The 22,990-nt window shown below is 45.8% G+C and overlaps 2 protein-coding genes across 7 annotated transcripts in view; both read right to left on the reverse strand.

Annotated features, from left to right (window-relative positions):
• ARRB1 (arrestin beta 1) overlaps positions 1-22,990 on the reverse strand; it is a 558,582-nt gene that overhangs the window by 456,876 nt on the left and 78,716 nt on the right. For all 6 annotated transcript variants that reach the window (XR_014525196.1, XR_014525197.1, XM_083499793.1 and 3 more), the window contains exon 2: positions 9,504-9,534. Coding sequence is in view for 4 of the 6 variants with exons in the window: in XM_083499793.1 (XP_083355919.1) it covers positions 9,504-9,534 (31 nt within the window). In the remaining 2 variants the exon portion in view is untranslated. The remainder of the gene's footprint in view (positions 1-9,503; positions 9,535-22,990) is intronic.
• Positions 1-22,990, reverse strand: part of ATG16L2 (autophagy related 16 like 2) — a 205,755-nt gene that overhangs the window by 33,478 nt on the left and 149,287 nt on the right. The window lies entirely within an intron of this gene.

A 22,990-nucleotide genomic window follows, 5' to 3' on the forward strand; every position in this document is an offset into this window, starting at 1 on the left:
TGAGCCCAATGACATCCCTCCCTCCCGTCTGATGGTTTACAAAATTAAACTTTACATTTTTACATTTCACTTCATTTCCTAACCTTGTTATATCATTACCAAAAATATTATATTACTCAACCTGAATAGGTAGCAATTTCACCTTACAGATCTGCAGATAACCCTGCTAAGGATGTTAATTGCTTACAGTTGTCTTTCAAATATAATATAAATATGTTCCAGTCCTTTCGGAATGCTTGGCCTCGCTGGTTCCGGATTCTTTCCCCTAGTTTTGCCAGTTCTGCAAAGTCCATCATTTTCATCTGCCACTCTTCTTTTGTTGGTAACACCTGTTGTTTCCATCTTTGGGCTAACAAAATTCTTGCTGCACTTGTTGCATATAAGAAGAATTTTTTATCTTGTCTCGGTATCTCTCTACCCACTATACCCAATAAAAAAGCTGATGGTTTTTTAAAACAACAGTGTTTTTAAACATTTTCTTTAACTCATTATATATCATTTCCCAGAATGCTTTTACCTCTTTACATGTCCACCACATATGGTAAAAAGTACCTTCCTTTTCCTTGCATTTTCAACATTCATTTTTTGTTTTAAACATTTTGGCACATCGTGATTTTTTCATAGCAGACACATACGCCACGATTCGCAATATATTGCCAGGTTCAAAATTATGAGGCGGGTTATCGTGATACACACTTCAAACCGGTTTTGGATGATATATTCATAGATTGTTGTTGTTGTTTAGTCGTTTAGTCGTCTCCGACTCTTTGTGACCCCCTGGACCAGAGCACGCCAGGCACTCCTGTCTTCCACCGCCTCCCGCAGTTTGGTCAAACTCATGCTGGTAGCATCAAGAACACTGTTCAACCATCTTGTCCTCTATCGTCCCATCTCCTTGCGCCCTCCATCTTTCCCAATATCAGGATCTTTTCCAGGGAGTCTTCTCTTCTCATGAGGTGGCCAAAGGATTGGAGCCTCAGCTTCAGGATCTGTCCTTCCAGTGAGCACTCAGGGCTGATTTCCTTCAGAATGAATAGGTTGGATCTTCTTGCAGTCCATGGGACTCTCAAGAGTCTCCTCCAGCACCAGAATTCAAAAGCATTCATTCTTCGGCGATCAGCCTTCTTTATGGTCCAGCTCTCACTTCCATACATCACTACTGGGAAAACCATCGCTTTAACTATATGGGCCTTTGTTGGCAAGGTGATGTCTCTGCTTTTTAAGATGCTGTCTAGGTTTGTCATTGCTTTTCTCCCAAGAAGCAGGCATTTTTTAATTTCGTGATTGCTGTCACCATCTGCAGTGACCATGGAGCCCAAGAAAGTAAAATCTCTCACTGCTCTCACTCACTGATAGATTGCCCAGGCCTAAACCTCACTAACACTAGGACCAGACCTGATGCAGAACATCTTCCTGCTTAACCGGTTTGTGAAACCCTCGGTTGTGGGGGTGTCTGCTGAGCGCAGAGTGCCCATGAGGCTGCCATAACAAGCCACCCCAGTGGAGAGGGAGGCAGTGGAGGATAGGGCCCTTCGGAAACAGCGACAGGCACTCCAGGAATTGTTGGTGCTCCTGGTGCAGAGGCAGTGAGTCATCCGCTCGATTCAAATTCAAATGCGGACCTTGCCTTCCTCCCTTCCAGCCTCCAGGAAGGCCAGAGATAAGCAGTTCCTGGAAGGCCAGAGAGCTCCTCTCAAACCTTTATGCGCTGCCTGAACAAGACCACATTAAAGTGTTTAATCACAGGGGCGGCTACATCAGGCGCATCATTAAAAAGAATTATGAGCCCAGCTCTCGAGTGGGAAGGGAGATAGGAGCAGGTGTGGAAAGGGAAAACATCAGCAGGTACCCTCGACTCTCTTTTTTAAAGATATACTTTTCAAGTTTATACATTTCACTAATTTCACAATCGTTTTGACATTTCAAAAATTGGCTTCCTCCCCCCTCTTTCTGCGGTTCCTTAAATTTATTTTTAATATCTTCTGCACGTCCAAACTGACTTAATTTGCTCATTTATTCATCTTCTTTAAATATAAACTCTTATGAAACGGCAGGTTATTACAATAGTCCTGCCAATGTTCTTATCTGCTCACAGTTTATCTGTGAGTATTCAATAAACCATTTCCATTCTTTTATTAAAAAAAGGGTTTTATCTTGAATTTCTTATCCTTCCGGTAAGTTTTGCCGTTTCTGCGTATTCCATAAATTTTTGTATCCGTTCTTCCTTTGCTGGGGCTTTTGCTTCTTTCCATTTTTGGGTGAGTAACATTCTTGCCATTGTAGTAGCATATATGAATAAGTTTCTATACAGGTTAAGTAGTTGTGTCCCTGTAATTCCCAAAAGCTTCTGGGGTTTTTTTTTTGGGGGGGGGTTAACAAAGGTTATTTTCAACATCCTTTTTGTTTCATTATATATCATTTCCCAGTAAGCTTTTACCTTAGCACAAGAACCACATATGAATACTCTTGACTCTTAAGCCCAGTTGCGGGAAACTGCCCTAGGATGAGTCCCAGGACTGGCAAGAATGGAAAGGGACCCCCAAGGATCATCCAGTCCACTGCTCTTTCAATGCAGGAACCGGAATAATAATAATAATAATAATAATAATAATAATAATAATAATAATAATAATTTTATTATTTTCACCCTGCCCATCTGGCTGGGTTTCCCCAGCAACTAAAGCATCCAAGCTCTTGTGAGATCTCGTGCTTGACCTCTGGGGGACTCTTCCAACTTGACGATTCAACAATCAGCCATCTAGCAGGGCTCTTTGCATTGCGCCTGCTCCCCTTATTCCCCCAGACTCTGTCTCCATCTCCCCCTTCCCCCAACCCCCACCCCCGGGCTTTGGCACCAGCCTTACGAAGCGCGCGATAGTCGTGCTTTTGCAAAGCTCCAGGAATTCCAGGCGCAGCTGATTAGCTCCCTGACCCTGCAGTTCATCCAATTAGGTTATTGAATAAGCCTCCATCTCAATCACATTTCGAGGGCTTGGGCTCGGGAGGCGGCTGCATGACTCACCGTCGCCGGCAGCCGACATCTGGGAAGAAAACAACTCCGGTTATCAAAAGAGTCGCCTGCCGACGAATCTGCTTCGGTGGCAGGTGGGTCCTTGCGAAGGACACCGGGGTGGCTCAAAATCTCTGAGCTCCAGATGTGAATGATGCCCTGAGTTCCTTCCAATGTTTGGGGTCCTGTGCCCAAGGAAGGTTGGAATCTAACAGAGGATGTTGCTGTGCTGGTCAGACATGTTTATTTGTAGGTCTTCTTTTTGTTCAGCGATCCCTCGTAACCGAGTAAGATTGTCCCCCATAAACAGGGTTTTGACAGTGAGTCTGTAAGTGACTTTGGAGGACAATTCTGGATCCATACGTCCTTCCACAGTGGGGATATAGGACATAGTGGGAGTTGATCACGGTGTGGATTTGCCAAGCGTGCCTTCCTCTTAGCACGTTTCTCCCTTGCGTCCTGAGTTCGAGTGTCTCCAAAGCCCATGACACCTTTGGTAAAGGCTGTTCTCCAACTGGAGCGCTCGCAGGCCAGTTTTTCCCAGTTGCCGGTGTTTATACTACATTTTTAAAGATTTGCCTTGAGAGCATCTTTGAACCTCTTTTGTTGACCACTGGTATTATGCTTTCCATTTATCTGAAGAAGTGTGCATGCACTCAAAAGCTTATACCCAGAACAAACTTAGTTGGTCTCTAGGGTGCTACTGGACATTTAAAAAAAAAATAATATTTATTCCATTTTTAAGTTCGGAATAGAGTACAGTGGTACCTCAGGTTAAGAACTTAATTCATTCTGGAGATCTGTTCTTAACCTGAAACTGTTCTTAATCTGAGGTACCACTTTAGCTAATGGGGCCTCCTGCTGCTGCTGCGCCACCGCAGCACAATTTCTGTTCTCATCCTGAAGCAAAGTTCTTAACCCGAGGTAATATTTCTGGGTTAGGGGAAGCGTATGTAACCCGAGGTACCACTGTAGTTGTTTTGGAAGACAATAATCAGGCATCTGCACAATATTTGCAGGACAATGGCCTTCACTGGCTAATTCAGTGTCCTCAACAGAATCCCCAAAGAATAAGCTGGGTTGCAAGAGCTGCCACTAAGCGAGAGTACCCTTCAGGCGAATGGCTGGGCCTTTCCTCCAGCCCCCTCACCTATCTGCTGGGTAGGAGACGCCAGAGTGTTGTGTTTGAGCTGAGCTGAAAGCCGGCTGGGAGATGCTTGCTCTGGGCTGGAGCCACAAAGGTGGCAAATGGAGAAGCGAGATCTGTTGGGGTATCGATGCTCTGAGCCACGCCATCTTATACAGTGGTGCCCCACAAGACGAACGCCTCGCGAGACGAAAAACTCGCAAGACGAAAGGTTTTTTCGTTTTCGAGTTGCTTCGCAAGACGAATTTCCCTATGGGCTTGCTTCGCAAAACGAAGCTTGCCCCGCAAGCTCCGGGGATAGCGGGAAGTGCAGCGCGTCGTCCCCGCTGTCCCCGGACCTCTTTTGAAGCAAGGGGCGGCGGGAAGAAGATCGCTTCTCCCCGTTGCCAGCCCCGCAAGCTCCGGGGACAGAGGGGAAGGCGGAGCGCCTTCCCCTCTCTCCCCGGACCCCTTTGGAAGCAAGGGGCGGCAAGGGGGAGAAGCGATTTTCTCCCCTCCGCCCCTTGCTTCAAAAGAGGGGATAGAGGGGCGCTTCCCCTCTGTCCCCGTCGGTCTCCATAGGAACGCATTGATTGATTTTCAATGCATTCCTATGGGAAACCGTGCTTCGCAAGACGAAAAACTCGCAAGAAGAGAAAACTTGCGGAACGAATTAATTTCGTCTTGCGAGGCACCACTGTACTCGGGTTATATATATGTGTGCAAATACAGTCATACCTTGGGTTAGAGACGCTTCAGGTTGCGTTTTTTCGGTTTACGGACGTGCCGAAACCCGGAATTACCAGAACGGGTTACTTCTGGGTTTCAGCAGTCGCGCATGCGCAGAACCGCTAAATCGCGCTTTGCACATGAGCGCCGAATCGCAACCCATGCGTGCGCAGGCACGGCACTGCGGGTTGCGAACGTGCCTCCTGCACGGATAACATTCACAACGCGAGCATCTACTGTATAACCAGATACAGTGGTACCTCGGTTTAAGAACAGTCCTGTTTACAAACGTTTTGGTTTATGAACTCTGCAAAACCAGAAGTCGTATCCAGGTTTGCGAATTTTACTTCGGTCTAAGAATGGAAGGGCACTGGCAGTGGGAGGCCTCATTAGGGAAAGCGCGCTGCGGTTTAAGAACGGACTTCTGGAACGGATTAAGTTCGTAAACCGAGGTACCACTGTATTCTAAAGACACCGCCGTCTCATCTGACCTTCATTCCAAGGAAAGTGAAGCCTTGGACTCCCTCTCAGACATTGCGGTGTCGTGCAACAGCTAGTTTAACGCAACTGAAGTGGGTCGAAGTGCTCTGCCACATGGCACAACAAATCTGCTTCAAAAAGCAAAACAGCTGGATGTTTTGCGGTTTGGAAAAGCGAGACGCCAACCAATGACTCATGGGGAGATGTGTAAACATGCCACAAGCAAATCAAGATGGAGGGCGGGAGGCGCGCTCAGAGTTGTATAAGCACCCCACAAACAAATCGCAACAAATGTCAACACCAGATGTAACACAACATCCTGGAAAGCTTTGTGCAGGCAAATAAGGATGAAAGCTCACTAAATAGGTCATCCGGAGAGCCCATCAAAAACTGCCTTTTCCTTGCCTGGAAAGGAGTTGGGGACCCAGGCATCCGGACACCTTCCCACTGCTGTTGTACCCCATTACCACCCCCTGAGGCTGGCTGCCCCAATTCCAGCCTGTCCCTCTTTGTTCCACGCAGACCTATTGTTTATCAAAGGAAAATATCCACAGAGCCAAAGCTCTCTGAAACAATGTCCTCCACCCACCACCACCTCACCCTTGTGACGCTCCAGGACTGAACCCGGGACCCTCTGAACGCTGCTCTACCACTGAACCACGGTCCCGTCCAATACTCAGAATGCCTTTTGAGAAAGCTCAGGGTGTTTGCCTGTTTTATTCCTCTTGTTCTGAATTTGCAGAAACAGTGTTTGCTAGTTCGCAAAAGGTGTGGTGTTCAGCCCCGCTATCCACCCACCCACAGCAAGCAAGAGTCCTGCTTTGGAGAAACTCATGTCCCATGGAAAAAGGGGAGGGAGGAATAGTATTCAAAATAATAATAATAATAATAATTTATTATTTATACCCCGCCCATCTGGCTGAGTTTCCCCAGCCACTCTGGGTGGCTCCCAATCAGTGTTAAAAACAGTACAGCGTTACATATTAAAAACTTCCCTGAACAGGGCTGCCTTAAGATGTCTTCTGAATGTCAGGTAATTATTTATCTCTTTGACATCTGAAGGGAGGGTGTTCCACAGGGCGGGCGCCACTACCAAGAAGGCCCTCTGCCTGGTTCCCTGTAGCCTCACTTCTCGCAACGAGGGAACCGCCAGAAGGCCCCCGGAGCTGGACCTCAGTGTCCGGGCTGAACGATGGGGGTGGAGATGCTCCTTCAGGTATACAGTACCGAGGCCGTTTAGGGCTTTAAAGGTCAGCACCAACACTTTGAATCGTGCTCGGAAAATGCAACGAAGCAATTTTGGAGTCAGCTCAGAGGCAAGCCCCGCAGCCGAATCAGAAAGAGTCTTCAGCGACCCAGCCGAGTCTTTCGTTTTCATTGCCCAAACTGAATAATGAAAATGTTTATTATTATTATTATTATTATTATTATTATTATTATTATTATTATTATTATTATTATTTCATTATACCCTGCTCATCTGGCTGCATTTCCCCAGCCACTCTGGGCGGCTTTCAACAGAATATTAAAATACAACAGTCTATTAAACCTTAAAAGCTTCCCTAAAGAGGGCTGCCTTCAGATGTCTTCTAAAAGTCTGGTAGTTGTTTTCCTCTTTGACATCTGGTGGGAGGGCGTTCCACAGGGCAGGTGCCACCACCGAGAAGGACCTCTGCCTGGTTCCCTGTAACTTGGCTTCTTGCAGCAAGGGAACCGCCAGAAGGCCCTCGGCGCTGGACCTCAGTGTCTGGGCAGAACGATGGGGGAAGAGACGCTCCTTCAGGTATACTGGGCCGAGGCCGTTTAGGGCTTTCAAGGTCAGGACCAACACTTTGAATTGTGCTCAGAAATGTACTGGGAGCCAATGTAGGTCTTTCAAGACCAGTGTTATGTGGTCCCAGTGGCTGCCCCCAGTCACCAGTCTAGCTGCCGCATTCTGGATTAGTTGTAGTTTCCGAGTCACCTTCAAAGGTAGCCCCACGTAGAGCGCATTGCAGTAGTCCAAGCGGGAGATAACCAGAGCATGCACCACTCTGGCGGTGTGGTCTGTGGGCAGGGAGGGTCTCAGCCTGAGTACCAGATGGAGCTGATAAACAGCTGCCCTGGACACAGAATTGACCTGCGCCTCCATGGACAGCTGCGAGTCCAGAATGTCTCCCAGGCTGCGCACCTGTCCTTCAGGGGCACAGTTTCCCCATTGAGGACCAGAGAGTCCTCCACACCCGCCCGCCTCCTCTCCCCCCAAAACAGTACTTCTGTCTTTTCCGGATTCAACCTCAATCTGTTAGCCGCCATCCATCCTCCAACCGCCTCCAGACACTCACACAGTTAAAAGCCATCTCTCCCAGCCTTGCACAGTCAGAATAATGCAATCCCTCCAGGCCTGGGGACTGTCTCCCCGCCTTCAGCCAATCCGATCCAGCATCTTCCTTCCCCTCTTATAAGAGCACTGAGTGATGTGTATCAGGGTCAGGCTGAGGCAGCACAGGTGAGCTCGCCTAGCAACAAGATGCTGGTATGCAAGGAGGCTTTTGTTGCCTTGGATGAAAAGCACTTAGCCTGCTGGCAAGGTGAAGGACGGCCCAAATGGTGAATGCTGGCATTCTGAACAAGCTTGCCAGTATATTCACTATTATTATTATTATAATTATTTATTAAACCCATTAGATGCTTTTTTTCTTGCCACAGTGATGCAAAGAGTCTTAGAATCACAGAAATGTAGAGTTTCAAGGGGCCCCCAAGGGTCATCCAGACCAACCCCCTGCAAGGCAGAGATCGCAGGTAAGGCACCCATGACAGGCGGCCGCCCAACCTCTGCTTTAAAATCCCCCAAGGAAAGGGAGCCCACAACCTCCCAAGGGAGTCGAAGCTCTTCCTAACGTTTAGCCAGGGTCTCCTTCTTTGTCATTCATTTATTGATTAAATTTATGGACCACCCTTCGTCACAAGATCTCAGGGTGGTTCGCAGAATAATCAAAGCTGCACATAACTCTTATTTATTGAGTCCAGACAGGGTCTCAAGGAAGCTTACAGTCAAAAACAAACAACTAAAAAGATATATTTATGTGAAAGGGCAGAAGCAAGTATCCACCACAGCTTCTATGGTACTGTACTGTACTGTACTGTACTCTATTCTATTCTATTCTATTCTATTCTATTCTATTCTATTCTATTCTATTCTGGTTTTCCCAGTAGTGATGTACGGAAGTGAGAGCTGGACCGTAAAGAAGGCTGATCGCCGAAGAATGGATGCTTTTGAATTCTGGTGCTGGAGGAGACTCTTGAGAGTCCCATGGACTGCAAGAAGATCAAACCTCTCCATTCTGAAGGAAATCAGCCCTGAGTGCTCACTGGAAGGACAGATCCTGAAGCTGAGGCTCCAATACTTTGGCCACCTCATGAGAAGAGAAGACTCCCTGGAAAAGATCCTGATGTTGGGAAAGATGGAGGGCACAAGGAGAAGGTGAGGACAGAGGACGAGATGGTGGGACAGTGTTCTCGAAGCTACCAGCATGAGTTTGACCAAACTGCGGGAGGCAGTGGAAGACAGGAGTGCCTGGCGTGCTCTGGTCCAGGGGGTCACGAAGAGGCGGACATGACTAAACGACTAAACAAATACACAAGGCAGCTTGCAAGAAGGAGAAACAGCAAAATATTATTCCTGCATTGCAGGGGGTTGAACCAGACGGGCAACTCCATGATTCTGTGATTCTATGAAATATACAACAAAGATTGCACACCCCATAAGAATCCGATCCAATGCAAATAAGTCATAATAAAACTTGTATCAAATAATGAAATATTCAACAATCCATCTCGAATATGCAAAGCTTGTGTAGCCATGCCTTACAGCTGCTGTGCCTTGCCTTGATGACGGGCCACACTCATTGATGCCTTAAAGCTTTTAGCAGAAGGCTTTCACAGAATCATAGAATCATAGAGTTGGAAGAGACCACAAGGGCCATCGAGTCCAACCCCCTGCCAAGCAGGAAACACCATCAGAGCACTCCTTCCGAGTCGGATTCCTGCATCCAGAGGGAGGGAGGATGCAAGTTCCCTAGAAATAAATAATGAGAACAAAATCCCTCCCCCTCCATCTTCTCTCCCACTCCCCCAAACGAAAGAAACCCAAAGAACTGGCGAAGAAGTTCAGCTTACCTTCCCATTGGGACTGGCTTTCTTGAACACCCTGAAAAACAAGAGGGGAAGGAAAAGGTGAGCGAGGGGGAATGAGAGAGACCTTCAGCACACAGGAACTAATGTGCAATCATAGACTTGGAAGGGACCCCGAGGGTCATCTAGTCCAACCCCCTACAAGGATGGAATCTCAACTAAAGCAGCCATGGCAGGTGGCCACCCAACTTCTGCTTAAAAACCTCCAAGGAAGGAGAGTCCACCCCTTTCCACTGTCAAGCAGCTCTCACCATTCTTCTTGTTTAATTGGAATATCTTTTCCTGTAACTTGAAGCCACGGGTTCGAGTCCTGCCCTCCGGACCAGGAGAAAACAAACTTTTTCCCTCTTCCATGCGACAACTCTTGAGATATTAGAAGATGGCTATCATATCTCCTCTCAGTCTATTCCTTCTCAGGCGAAACATACCCAGCACCTTCAACTGTTCCTCATAAGGTTTGGATTCCAGTCCCTTGATAATCTTAGTTGCGCTCCTCTGCACATCTTCCAGCTTATCAACATCCTTCCTAAATTGTGGTGCCCAGAACTGGACACAGTATTCCAGGTGTGGTCTGACCAACGCAGAATAGAATTGCTCCATGACTTCCCTTGACCTGGACGCACTATACTTCTGTCCATGCAGCCCATAATAGCATTAGCCTTTTTTGCTGCTGCATCACACAGTTGACTCATGTTAAGCTTGCGCACCACCAAGAATTCTATATTCTGTTCACAAATCCCAACAATGCACAGAGAATTCTCTGATTGGGTAACGTTCCTGAATTTTTACCGATCGGTTGCTTGCCCAGTTGATGAGGACATAAGAATAGCTTTGTTCAAAGATTTAAAACTCTCAGCCAACACATATCCTGGATAATTAGATGTTTAGGAAGTTGAGGTAGTTCTCACCTGTTTTAGTATTTCAACTTTTCTAAGTTTTAAAGTATGGCTGCAAAAAATTTCCTGGTGTTATTGTTGAAACTTCATGTGAACTGCGCATATATATATATATATATATATATATATATATATGTTTTCGTAGATTTTCACGGGTACAGGAATGCAGGTTTTGGTGTCCTCGGGTGTCTTCCCGTGTAAAAGTTGGGGTGTCTAGGCGACGTTTCGACGAGGTCTCACTCGTCATCTTCAGGCTGGTGCTTTCGGCTTCTTGTTACTGGAACAGAGCGGGATCTCAGTGTTTGAGTTCCTATAAATACTGTAGAGGGGTGTGGTGTATTGCCTCAAAAGTTCTGGGCAGAGGGGAAGTTCCCAGGCTAGTGTTCTTTTCTTCTTTTGTTCCTTAATTACTTGAGGGATATCTTGAGTGATTACTTGAGTGATATTCTGAGTACCACTTAGGTGGGTCATTGGGTGTGGATTAGTTGCTAAAGCCTTCGTGTCTTGACCTCTTGAATTTGTGAAGAGTTTTTCTGGGAAGATGGCTGTACTGCACTTAGTTGTGCTTTGGCTTGGCTTCGTGTATAGGGGCGAGCTGTGGTTTTGTGCCCTGTGCCAGCCAGATCTGTGTAGGGATTGCAGGGGGGTGCAGCATCCGGAGGTGCCACTATGGTTTGGTTACTGGATGGTGTCTGTAATTTATCTGTGGAGAGGGTCTGGGTTTGGGTCTGGTGTGGTTGATTGGTGGTGGCGTTCTGTGTGCCTCTGGATCTGGTGTCGGTTTTTGTGGGGAGGGCTAATTTCCAGATGTCTGGCAGGCGGGACGTGTCGTCACGCTTGTTCATGTTGTGAGGGTGTTTCTCTATCTCGATGGCTTCCATGATTATTCTCTTGTGGTGATGTTCCATGTTGAAGAGCAATTTGGAATCTGCAAAATTAATTTCGTGTCCTGTTTCTTTCATGTGTTGGAAAAGAGAGGAAGATTTTTCTTCTTTTTTGACGGCATTCTTGTGTTCTGCGATACGTGCATTTATTCGTCTGTTTGTTTGTCCAATGTACGTGGCTGGGCAGACTTTGCAGGGTATTTCATAGACCCCTTGGTTTTCCAACTGGATTTTATCTTTGGGGTTTCTGAGGATATTGGCTATTTTTTGGTTGGTGCAAAAGGCTGTTTTGATATTGTGTTTATGGAGGATTTTGCTAATTTTATCTGTAGTGCCCTTGATATAAGGAAGGAGGGCCATGCCATTGTTTTCTTCTGTGTCTTGGTTTTTGGGGGGTGTTTCTTTTTGGATAAGCTTCGTAACCCTGTTTTGCTGGTATCCATTGGCGATTAACACATTTGAGAGATTCTGTAACTCAGTTGTCAAGTGGTCTTTGTCAGTCAGGCGTTTGGTTCTGGAGATGAGGGTCTTGGCTACGGAGTTTATTTGTGCAGGGTGGTGGTGTGATTGAGCATGTAAGTAGCGGTTGGTGTGTGTTTTTTTCCGGTAGATAGTGTGTCCTAGGGAGCCATCAGGTTTTTTGTAGATTAGGACGTCAAGGAAGGGAAGCTGGTTGTTGGCTTCTATTTCCATAGTGAATTGTATTTTGGGGTGTAGGCTGTTGAGATGTGTGAGGAAGCTATCTAGTTTTTCTTTCCCGTGTGGCCAAATTACAAAGGTGTCGTCAACATATCTGAGCCAAAGTTTGGGTTTGTGTTCTGACTTGTCTAAAGCATTGGTTTCAAAGTGTTCCATGTACAGATTTGCGATGACCGGTGAGAGGGGTGATCCCATAGGTGCTCCTTCTATCTGTTTGTATCTTTGTCCATTGTGGATGAAGTACGTGTTGGTTAGGCAGTGGTTGGTCAGGTCCAGGATGTATTCGGGGGGATTGTATTTGTTTTGAATGGCTGTCAAGGCTTCATTAATGGGCACTTGTGTGAAGAGAGATACAACATCGAAGCTCACAAGTAGGTCATCGGGATGTAGGTTTTGCTTCTTTATTGTTTCTATGAACTGGAAGGAGTTTGTAACGTGTGAAGAGATGGATTCTGCATAGGGCTGAAGTTGCTTAGCGAGAAATTTAGCGAGATTTTGTAGAGGTGAGCCTATGGAGCTGACTATTGGTCTGAGTGGTGTTCCTTCTTTGTGTATCTTGGGGAGGCCGTAGAGTTTGGGGCATCTGGATGATTTTTCTCTGGGGGTGATTCTTAGCTGGATTTCTTCACTGATAGGAGAGGCTTTTATTTTGGATTTGGTGGTTTTTTCCAGATAGGTGGTGGGATCTGTTTTTATAGGTTGGTAGGTAGGGTCTTGGAGTAGATTTGATAGTTTTGCTTGGTAGTCCGATGTGTTCATCACAACAGTGGCATTACCTTTGTCTGCTGGGAGAATGATTATGTTGTTGTCTTTCCTCAGGTTGGTGAGTGCTTTCTGTTCTTCTTTGTGTAAATTGCTTCTGGGTGGTTTGCTGGAGCAGAGGATGTTGGTGACTTCAAGTCTGATTTTATTGGCTTCATCTGGGTTGATTTTGGTTAGGCTAGCTTCGACTCCGCATATGATGTTTTCCGTGGGGATGCGTCTCGGGGTAACTGCAAAGTTGAAACCTTTGGAGAGTACTTTGGTTTCAGTTGAGGTGAGGATCCTGTCTGATATGTTATGTACTGTTTGTTTCATGGGTTGTTGTGGAGGGTGGCTGGGCTTCTGGCGTCTCTCTAGTTTGTGGAGTTTGTTGGTGTGTGTGTCTGTCTTATGTGAGGTCTCAGTTTCAGCTCTCCAGACGGCTAGTTGTTTGCATTTGTCCCAGAGTGCAGGGTGGATTTTGTTACAGAGTTTGAGGTGAAGAGTGAGCAGATCTTTGTTGGTTTGGTTTAGTAGGTATCTTTTCTTATGTAGTTCGTTTCTGATTAGGGATAGTTCAGTTCGTTTCAGGATCCTTTCGGTAGCTGGGGTTTTAGAGTGGAATTTAAGTTGGAAGCATGTGGGAATTAAGTTGTTGTCTCGGCAGTTGCGTAGGAACAAGAGATCACATAAGATGGTGGCTCTTCGGATTTCTAGTTTCTCGTAGGTTCTTGTCAGCTGGAAGGTTTCCTCCCCGTAGAGGTGAGATATTTGTTTTCGTAGATTTTCACGGGTACAGGAATGCAGGTTTTGGTGTCCTCGGGTGTCTTCCCGTGTAAAAGTTGGGGTGTCTAGGCGACGTTTCGACGAGGTCTCACTCGTCATCTTCAGGCTGGTGCTTTCGGCTTCTTGTTACTGGAACAGAGCGGGATCTCAGTGTTTGAGTTCCTATAAATACTGTAGAGGGGTGTGGTGTATTGCCTCAAAAGTTCTGGGCAGAGGGGAAGTTCCCAGGCTAGTGTTCTTTTCTTCTTTTGTTCCTTAATTACTTGAGGGATATCTTGAGTGATTACTTGAGTGATATTCTGAGTACCACTTAGGTGGGTCATTGGGTGTGGATTAGTTGCTAAAGCCTTCGTGTCTTGACCTCTTGAATTTGTGAAGAGTTTTTCTGGGAAGATGGCTGTACTGCACTTAGTTGTGCTTTGGCTTGGCTTCGTGTATAGGGGCGAGCTGTGGTTTTGTGCCCTGTGCCAGCCAGATCTGTGTAGGGATTGCAGGGGGGTGCAGCATCCGGAGGTGCCACTATGGTTTGGTTACTGGATGGTGTCTGTAATTTATCTGTGGAGAGGGTCTGGGTTTGGGTCTGGTGTGGTTGATTGGTGGTGGCGTTCTGTGTGCCTCTGGATCTGGTGTCGGTTTTTGTGGGGAGGGCTAATTTCCAGATGTCTGGCAGGCGGGACGTGTCGTCACGCTTGTTCATGTTGTGAGGGTGTTTCTCTATCTCGATGGCTTCCATGATTATTCTCTTGTGGTGATGTTCCATGTTGAAGAGCAATTTGGAATCTGCAAAATTAATTTCGTGTCCTGTTTCTTTCATGTGTTGGAAAAGAGAGGAAGATTTTTCTTCTTTTTTGACGGCATTCTTGTGTTCTGCGATACGTGCATTTATTCGTCTGTTTGTTTGTCCAATGTACGTGGCTGGGCAGACTTTGCAGGGTATTTCATAGACCCCTTGGTTTTCCAACTGGATTTTATCTTTGGGGTTTCTGAGGATATTGGCTATTTTTTGGTTGGTGCAAAAGGCTGTTTTGATATTGTGTTTATGGAGGATTTTGCTAATTTTATCTGTAGTGCCCTTGATATAAGGAAGGAGGGCCATGCCATTGTTTTCTTCTGTGTCTTGGTTTTTGGGGGGTGTTTCTTTTTGGATAAGCTTCGTAACCCTGTTTTGCTGGTATCCATTGGCGATTAACACATTTGAGAGATTCTGTAACTCAGTTGTCAAGTGGTCTTTGTCAGTCAGGCGTTTGGTTCTGGAGATGAGGGTCTTGGCTACGGAGTTTATTTGTGCAGGGTGGTGGTGTGATTGAGCATGTAAGTAGCGGTTGGTGTGTGTTTTTTTCCGGTAGATAGTGTGTCCTAGGGAGCCATCAGGTTTTTTGTAGATTAGGACGTCAAGGAAGGGAAGCTGGTTGTTGGCTTCTATTTCCATAGTGAATTGTATTTTGGGGTGTAGGCTGTTGAGATGTGTGAGGAAGCTATCTAGTTTTTCTTTCCCGTGTGGCCAAATTACAAAGGTGTCGTCAACATATCTGAGCCAAAGTTTGGGTTTGTGTTCTGACTTGTCTAAAGCATTGGTTTCAAAGTGTTCCATGTACAGATTTGCGATGACCGGTGAGAGGGGTGATCCCATAGGTGCTCCTTCTATCTGTTTGTATCTTTGTCCATTGTGGATGAAGTACGTGTTGGTTAGGCAGTGGTTGGTCAGGTCCAGGATGTATTCGGGGGGATTGTATTTGTTTTGAATGGCTGTCAAGGCTTCATTAATGGGCACTTGTGTGAAGAGAGATACAACATCGAAGCTCACAAGTAGGTCATCGGGATGTAGGTTTTGCTTCTTTATTGTTTCTATGAACTGGAAGGAGTTTGTAACGTGTGAAGAGATGGATTCTGCATAGGGCTGAAGTTGCTTAGCGAGAAATTTAGCGAGATTTTGTAGAGGTGAGCCTATGGAGCTGACTATTGGTCTGAGTGGTGTTCCTTCTTTGTGTATCTTGGGGAGGCCGTAGAGTTTGGGGCATCTGGATGATTTTTCTCTGGGGGTGATTCTTAGCTGGATTTCTTCACTGATAGGAGAGGCTTTTATTTTGGATTTGGTGGTTTTTTCCAGATAGGTGGTGGGATCTGTTTTTATAGGTTGGTAGGTAGGGTCTTGGAGTAGATTTGATAGTTTTGCTTGGTAGTCCGATGTGTTCATCACAACAGTGGCATTACCTTTGTCTGCTGGGAGAATGATTATGTTGTTGTCTTTCCTCAGGTTGGTGAGTGCTTTCTGTTCTTCTTTGTGTAAATTGCTTCTGGGTGGTTTGCTGGAGCAGAGGATGTTGGTGACTTCAAGTCTGATTTTATTGGCTTCATCTGGGTTGATTTTGGTTAGGCTAGCTTCGACTCCGCATATGATGTTTTCCGTGGGGATGCGTCTCGGGGTAACTGCAAAGTTGAAACCTTTGGAGAGTACTTTGGTTTCAGTTGAGGTGAGGATCCTGTCTGATATGTTATGTACTGTTTGTTTCATGGGTTGTTGTGGAGGGTGGCTGGGCTTCTGGCGTCTCTCTAGTTTGTGGAGTTTGTTGGTGTGTGTGTCTGTCTTATGTGAGGTCTCAGTTTCAGCTCTCCAGACGGCTAGTTGTTTGCATTTGTCCCAGAGTGCAGGGTGGATTTTGTTACAGAGTTTGAGGTGAAGAGTGAGCAGATCTTTGTTGGTTTGGTTTAGTAGGTATCTTTTCTTATGTAGTTCGTTTCTGATTAGGGATAGTTCAGTTCGTTTCAGGATCCTTTCGGTAGCTGGGGTTTTAGAGTGGAATTTAAGTTGGAAGCATGTGGGAATTAAGTTGTTGTCTCGGCAGTTGCGTAGGAACAAGAGATCACATAAGATGGTGGCTCTTCGGATTTCTAGTTTCTCGTAGGTTCTTGTCAGCTGGAAGGTTTCCTCCCCGTAGAGGTGAGATATTTGTTTTCGTAGATTTTCACGGGTACAGGAATGCAGGTTTTGGTGTCCTCGGGTGTCTTCCCGTGTAAAAGTTGGGGTGTCTAGGCGACGTTTCGACGAGGTCTCACTCGTCATCTTCAGGCTGGTGCTTTCGGCTTCTTGTTACTGGAACAGAGCGGGATCTCAGTGTTTGAGTTCCTATAAATACTGTAGAGGGGTGTGGTGTATTGCCTCAAAAGTTCTGGGCAGAGGGGAAGTTCCCAGGCTAGTGTTCTTTTCTTCTTTTGTTCCTTAATTACTTGAGGGATATCTTGAGTGATTACTTGAGTGATATTCTGAGTACCACTTAGGTGGGTCATTGGGTGTGGATTAGTTGCTAAAGCCTTCGTGTCTTGACCTCTTGAATTTGTGAAGAGTTTTTCTGGGAAGATGGCTGTACTGCACTTAGTTGTGCTTTGGCTTGGCTTCGTGTATAGGGGCGAGCTGTGGTTTTGTGCCCTGTGCCAGCCAGATCTGTGTAGGGATTGCAGGGGGGTGCAGCATCCGGAGGTGCCACTATGGTTTGGTTACTGGATGGTGTCTGTAATTTATCTGTGGAGAGGGTCTGGGTTTGGGTCTGGTGTGGTTGATTGGTGGTGGCGTTCTGTGTGCCTCTGGATCTGGTGTCGGTTTTTGTGGGGAGGGCTAATTTCCAGATGTCTGGCAGGCGGGACGTGTCGTCACGCTTGTTCATGTTGTGAGGGTGTTTCTCTATCTCGATGGCTTCCATGATTATTCTCTTGTGGTGATGTTCCATGTTGAAGAGCAATTTGGAATCTGCAAAATTAATTTCGTGTCCTGTTTCTTTCATGTGTTGGAAAAGAGAGGAAGATTTTTCTTCTTTTTTGACGGCATTCTTGTGTTCTGCGATACGTGCATTTATTCGTCTGTTTGTTTGTCCAATGTACGTGGCTGGGCAGACTTTGCAGGGTATTTCATAGACCCCTTGGTTTTCCAACTGGATTTTATCTTTGGGGTTTCTGAGGATATTGGCTATTTTTTGGTTGGTGCAAAAGGCTGTTTTGATATTGTGTTTATGGAGGATTTTGCTAATTTTATCTGTAGTGCCCTTGATATAAGGAAGGAGGGCCATGCCATTGTTTTCTTCTGTGTCTTGGTTTTTGGGGGGTGTTTCTTTTTGGATAAGCTTCGTAACCCTGTTTTGCTGGTATCCATTGGCGATTAACACATTTGAGAGATTCTGTAACTCAGTTGTCAAGTGGTCTTTGTCAGTCAGGCGTTTGGTTCTGGAGATGAGGGTCTTGGCTACGGAGTTTATTTGTGCAGGGTGGTGGTGTGATTGAGCATGTAAGTAGCGGTTGGTGTGTGTTTTTTTCCGGTAGATAGTGTGTCCTAGGGAGCCATCAGGTTTTTTGTAGATTAGGACGTCAAGGAAGGGAAGCTGGTTGTTGGCTTCTATTTCCATAGTGAATTGTATTTTGGGGTGTAGGCTGTTGAGATGTGTGAGGAAGCTATCTAGTTTTTCTTTCCCGTGTGGCCAAATTACAAAGGTGTCGTCAACATATCTGAGCCAAAGTTTGGGTTTGTGTTCTGACTTGTCTAAAGCATTATGCATAATGCTTTAGACAAGTCAGAACACAAACCCAAACTTTGGCTCAGATATGTTGACGACACCTTTGTAATTTGGCCACACGGGAAAGAAAAACTAGATAGCTTCCTCACACATCTCAACAGCCTACACCCCAAAATACAATTCACTATGGAAATAGAAGCCAACAACCAGCTTCCCTTCCTTGACGTCCTAATCTACAAAAAACCTGATGGCTCCCTAGGACACACTATCTACCGGAAAAAAACACACACCAACCGCTACTTACATGCTCAATCACACCACCACCCTGCACAAATAAACTCCGTAGCCAAGACCCTCATCTCCAGAACCAAACGCCTGACTGACAAAGACCACTTGACAACTGAGTTACAGAATCTCTCAAATGTGTTAATCGCCAATGGATACCAGCAAAACAGGGTTACGAAGCTTATCCAAAAAGAAACACCCCCCAAAAACCAAGACACAGAAGAAAACAATGGCATGGCCCTCCTTCCTTATATCAAGGGCACTACAGATAAAATTAGCAAAATCCTCCATAAACACAATATCAAAACAGCCTTTTGCACCAACCAAAAAATAGCCAATATCCTCAGAAACCCCAAAGATAAAATCCAGTTGGAAAACCAAGGGGTCTATGAAATACCCTGCAAAGTCTGCCCAGCCACGTACATTGGACAAACAAACAGACGAATAAATGCACGTATCGCAGAACACAAGAATGCCGTCAAAAAAGAAGAAAAATCTTCCTCTCTTTTCCAACACATGAAAGAAACAGGACACGAAATTAATTTTGCAGATTCCAAATTGCTCTTCAACATGGAACATCACCACAAGAGAATAATCATGGAAGCCATCGAGATAGAGAAACACCCTCACAACATGAACAAGCGTGACGACACGTCCCGCCTGCCAGACATCTGGAAATTAGCCCTCCCCACAAAAACCGACACCAGATCCAGAGGCACACAGAACGCCACCACCAATCAACCACACCAGACCCAAACCCAGACCCTCTCCACAGATAAATTACAGACACCATCCAGTAACCAAACCATAGTGGCACCTCCGGATGCTGCACCCCCCTGCAATCCCTACACAGATCTGGCTGGCACAGGGCACAAAACCACAGCTCGCCCCTATACACGAAGCCAAGCCAAAGCACAACTAAGTGCAGTACAGCCATCTTCCCAGAAAAACTCTTCACAAATTCAAGAGGTCAAGACACGAAGGCTTTAGCAACTAATCCACACCCAATGACCCACCTAAGTGGTACTCAGAATATCACTCAAGTAATCACTCAAGATATCCCTCAAGTAATTAAGGAACAAAAGAAGAAAAGAACACTAGCCTGGGAACTTCCCCTCTGCCCAGAACTTTTGAGGCAATACACCACACCCCTCTACAGTATTTATAGGAACTCAAACACTGAGATCCCGCTCTGTTCCAGTAACAAGAAGCCGAAAGCACCAGCCTGAAGATGACGAGTGAGACCTCGTCGAAACGTCGCCTAGACACCCCAACTTTTACACGGGAAGACACCCGAGGACACCAAAACCTGCATTCCTGTACCCGTGAAAATCTACGAAAACAAATATCTCACCTCTACGGGGAGGAAACCTTCCAGCTGACAAGAACCTACGAGAAACTAGAAATCCGAAGAGCCACCATCTTATGTGATCTCTTGTTCCTACGCAACTGCCGAGACAACAACTTAATTCCCACATGCTTCCAACTTAAATTCCACTCTAAAACCCCAGCTACCGAAAGGATCCTGAAACGAACTGAACTATCCCTAATCAGAAACGAACTACATAAGAAAAGATACCTACTAAACCAAACCAACAAAGATCTGCTCACTCTTCACCTCAAACTCTGTAACAAAATCCACCCTGCACTCTGGGACAAATGCAAACAACTAGCCGTCTGGAGAGCTGAAACTGAGACCTCACATAAGACAGACACACACACCAACAAACTCCACAAACTAGAGAGACGCCAGAAGCCCAGCCACCCTCCACAACAACCCATGAAACAAACAGTACATAACATATCAGACAGGATCCTCACCTCAACTGAAACCAAAGTACTCTCCAAAGGTTTCAACTTTGCAGTTACCCCGAGACGCATCCCCACGGAAAACATCATATGCGGAGTCGAAGCTAGCCTAACCAAAATCAACCCAGATGAAGCCAATAAAATCAGACTTGAAGTCACCAACATCCTCTGCTCCAGCAAACCACCCAGAAGCAATTTACACAAAGAAGAACAGAAAGCACTCACCAACCTGAGGAAAGACAACAACATAATCATTCTCCCAGCAGACAAAGGTAATGCCACTGTTGTGATGAACACATCGGACTACCAAGCAAAACTATCAAATCTACTCCAAGACCCTACCTACCAACCTATAAAAACAGATCCCACCACCTATCTGGAAAAAACCACCAAATCCAAAATAAAAGCCTCTCCTATCAGTGAAGAAATCCAGCTAAGAATCACCCCCAGAGAAAAATCATCCAGATGCCCCAAACTCTACGGCCTCCCCAAGATACACAAAGAAGGAACACCACTCAGACCAATAGTCAGCTCCATAGGCTCACCTCTACAAAATCTCGCTAAATTTCTCGCTAAGCAACTTCAGCCCTATGCAGAATCCATCTCTTCACACGTTACAAACTCCTTCCAGTTCATAGAAACAATAAAGAAGCAAAACCTACATCCCGATGACCTACTTGTGAGCTTCGATGTTGTATCTCTCTTCACACAAGTGCCCATTAATGAAGCCTTGACAGCCATTCAAAACAAATACAATCCCCCCGAATACATCCTGGACCTGACCAACCACTGCCTAACCAACACGTACTTCATCCACAATGGACAAAGATACAAACAGATAGAAGGAGCACCTATGGGATCACCCCTCTCACCGGTCATCGCAAATCTGTACATGGAACACTTTGAAACCAATGCTTTAGACAAGTCAGAACACAAACCCAAACTTTGGCTCAGATATGTTGACGACACCTTTGTAATTTGGCCACACGGGAAAGAAAAACTAGATAGCTTCCTCACACATCTCAACAGCCTACACCCCAAAATACAATTCACTATGGAAATAGAAGCCAACAACCAGCTTCCCTTCCTTGACGTCCTAATCTACAAAAAACCTGATGGCTCCCTAGGACACACTATCTACCGGAAAAAAACACACACCAACCGCTACTTACATGCTCAATCACACCACCACCCTGCACAAATAAACTCCGTAGCCAAGACCCTCATCTCCAGAACCAAACGCCTGACTGACAAAGACCACTTGACAACTGAGTTACAGAATCTCTCAAATGTGTTAATCGCCAATGGATACCAGCAAAACAGGGTTACGAAGCTTATCCAAAAAGAAACACCCCCCAAAAACCAAGACACAGAAGAAAACAATGGCATGGCCCTCCTTCCTTATATCAAGGGCACTACAGATAAAATTAGCAAAATCCTCCATAAACACAATATCAAAACAGCCTTTTGCACCAACCAAAAAATAGCCAATATCCTCAGAAACCCCAAAGATAAAATCCAGTTGGAAAACCAAGGGGTCTATGAAATACCCTGCAAAGTCTGCCCAGCCACGTACATTGGACAAACAAACAGACGAATAAATGCACGTATCGCAGAACACAAGAATGCCGTCAAAAAAGAAGAAAAATCTTCCTCTCTTTTCCAACACATGAAAGAAACAGGACACGAAATTAATTTTGCAGATTCCAAATTGCTCTTCAACATGGAACATCACCACAAGAGAATAATCATGGAAGCCATCGAGATAGAGAAACACCCTCACAACATGAACAAGCGTGACGACACGTCCCGCCTGCCAGACATCTGGAAATTAGCCCTCCCCACAAAAACCGACACCAGATCCAGAGGCACACAGAACGCCACCACCAATCAACCACACCAGACCCAAACCCAGACCCTCTCCACAGATAAATTACAGACACCATCCAGTAACCAAACCATAGTGGCACCTCCGGATGCTGCACCCCCCTGCAATCCCTACACAGATCTGGCTGGCACAGGGCACAAAACCACAGCTCGCCCCTATACACGAAGCCAAGCCAAAGCACAACTAAGTGCAGTACAGCCATCTTCCCAGAAAAACTCTTCACAAATTCAAGAGGTCAAGACACGAAGGCTTTAGCAACTAATCCACACCCAATGACCCACCTAAGTGGTACTCAGAATATCACTCAAGTAATCACTCAAGATATCCCTCAAGTAATTAAGGAACAAAAGAAGAAAAGAACACTAGCCTGGGAACTTCCCCTCTGCCCAGAACTTTTGAGGCAATACACCACACCCCTCTACAGTATTTATAGGAACTCAAACACTGAGATCCCGCTCTGTTCCAGTAACAAGAAGCCGAAAGCACCAGCCTGAAGATGACGAGTGAGACCTCGTCGAAACGTCGCCTAGACACCCCAACTTTTACACGGGAAGACACCCGAGGACACCAAAACCTGCATTCCTGTACCCGTGAAAATCTACGAAAACAAATATCTCACCTCTACGGGGAGGAAACCTTCCAGCTGACAAGAACCTACGAGAAACTAGAAATCCGAAGAGCCACCATCTTATGTGATCTCTTGTTCCTACGCAACTGCCGAGACAACAACTTAATTCCCACATGCTTCCAACTTAAATTCCACTCTAAAACCCCAGCTACCGAAAGGATCCTGAAACGAACTGAACTATCCCTAATCAGAAACGAACTACATAAGAAAAGATACCTACTAAACCAAACCAACAAAGATCTGCTCACTCTTCACCTCAAACTCTGTAACAAAATCCACCCTGCACTCTGGGACAAATGCAAACAACTAGCCGTCTGGAGAGCTGAAACTGAGACCTCACATAAGACAGACACACAC

This window comes from Podarcis liolepis, assembly GCF_965112155.1.
Source record: "Podarcis liolepis genome assembly, chromosome: 4".
Taxonomy (NCBI): domain Eukaryota; kingdom Metazoa; phylum Chordata; class Lepidosauria; order Squamata; family Lacertidae; genus Podarcis; species Podarcis liolepis.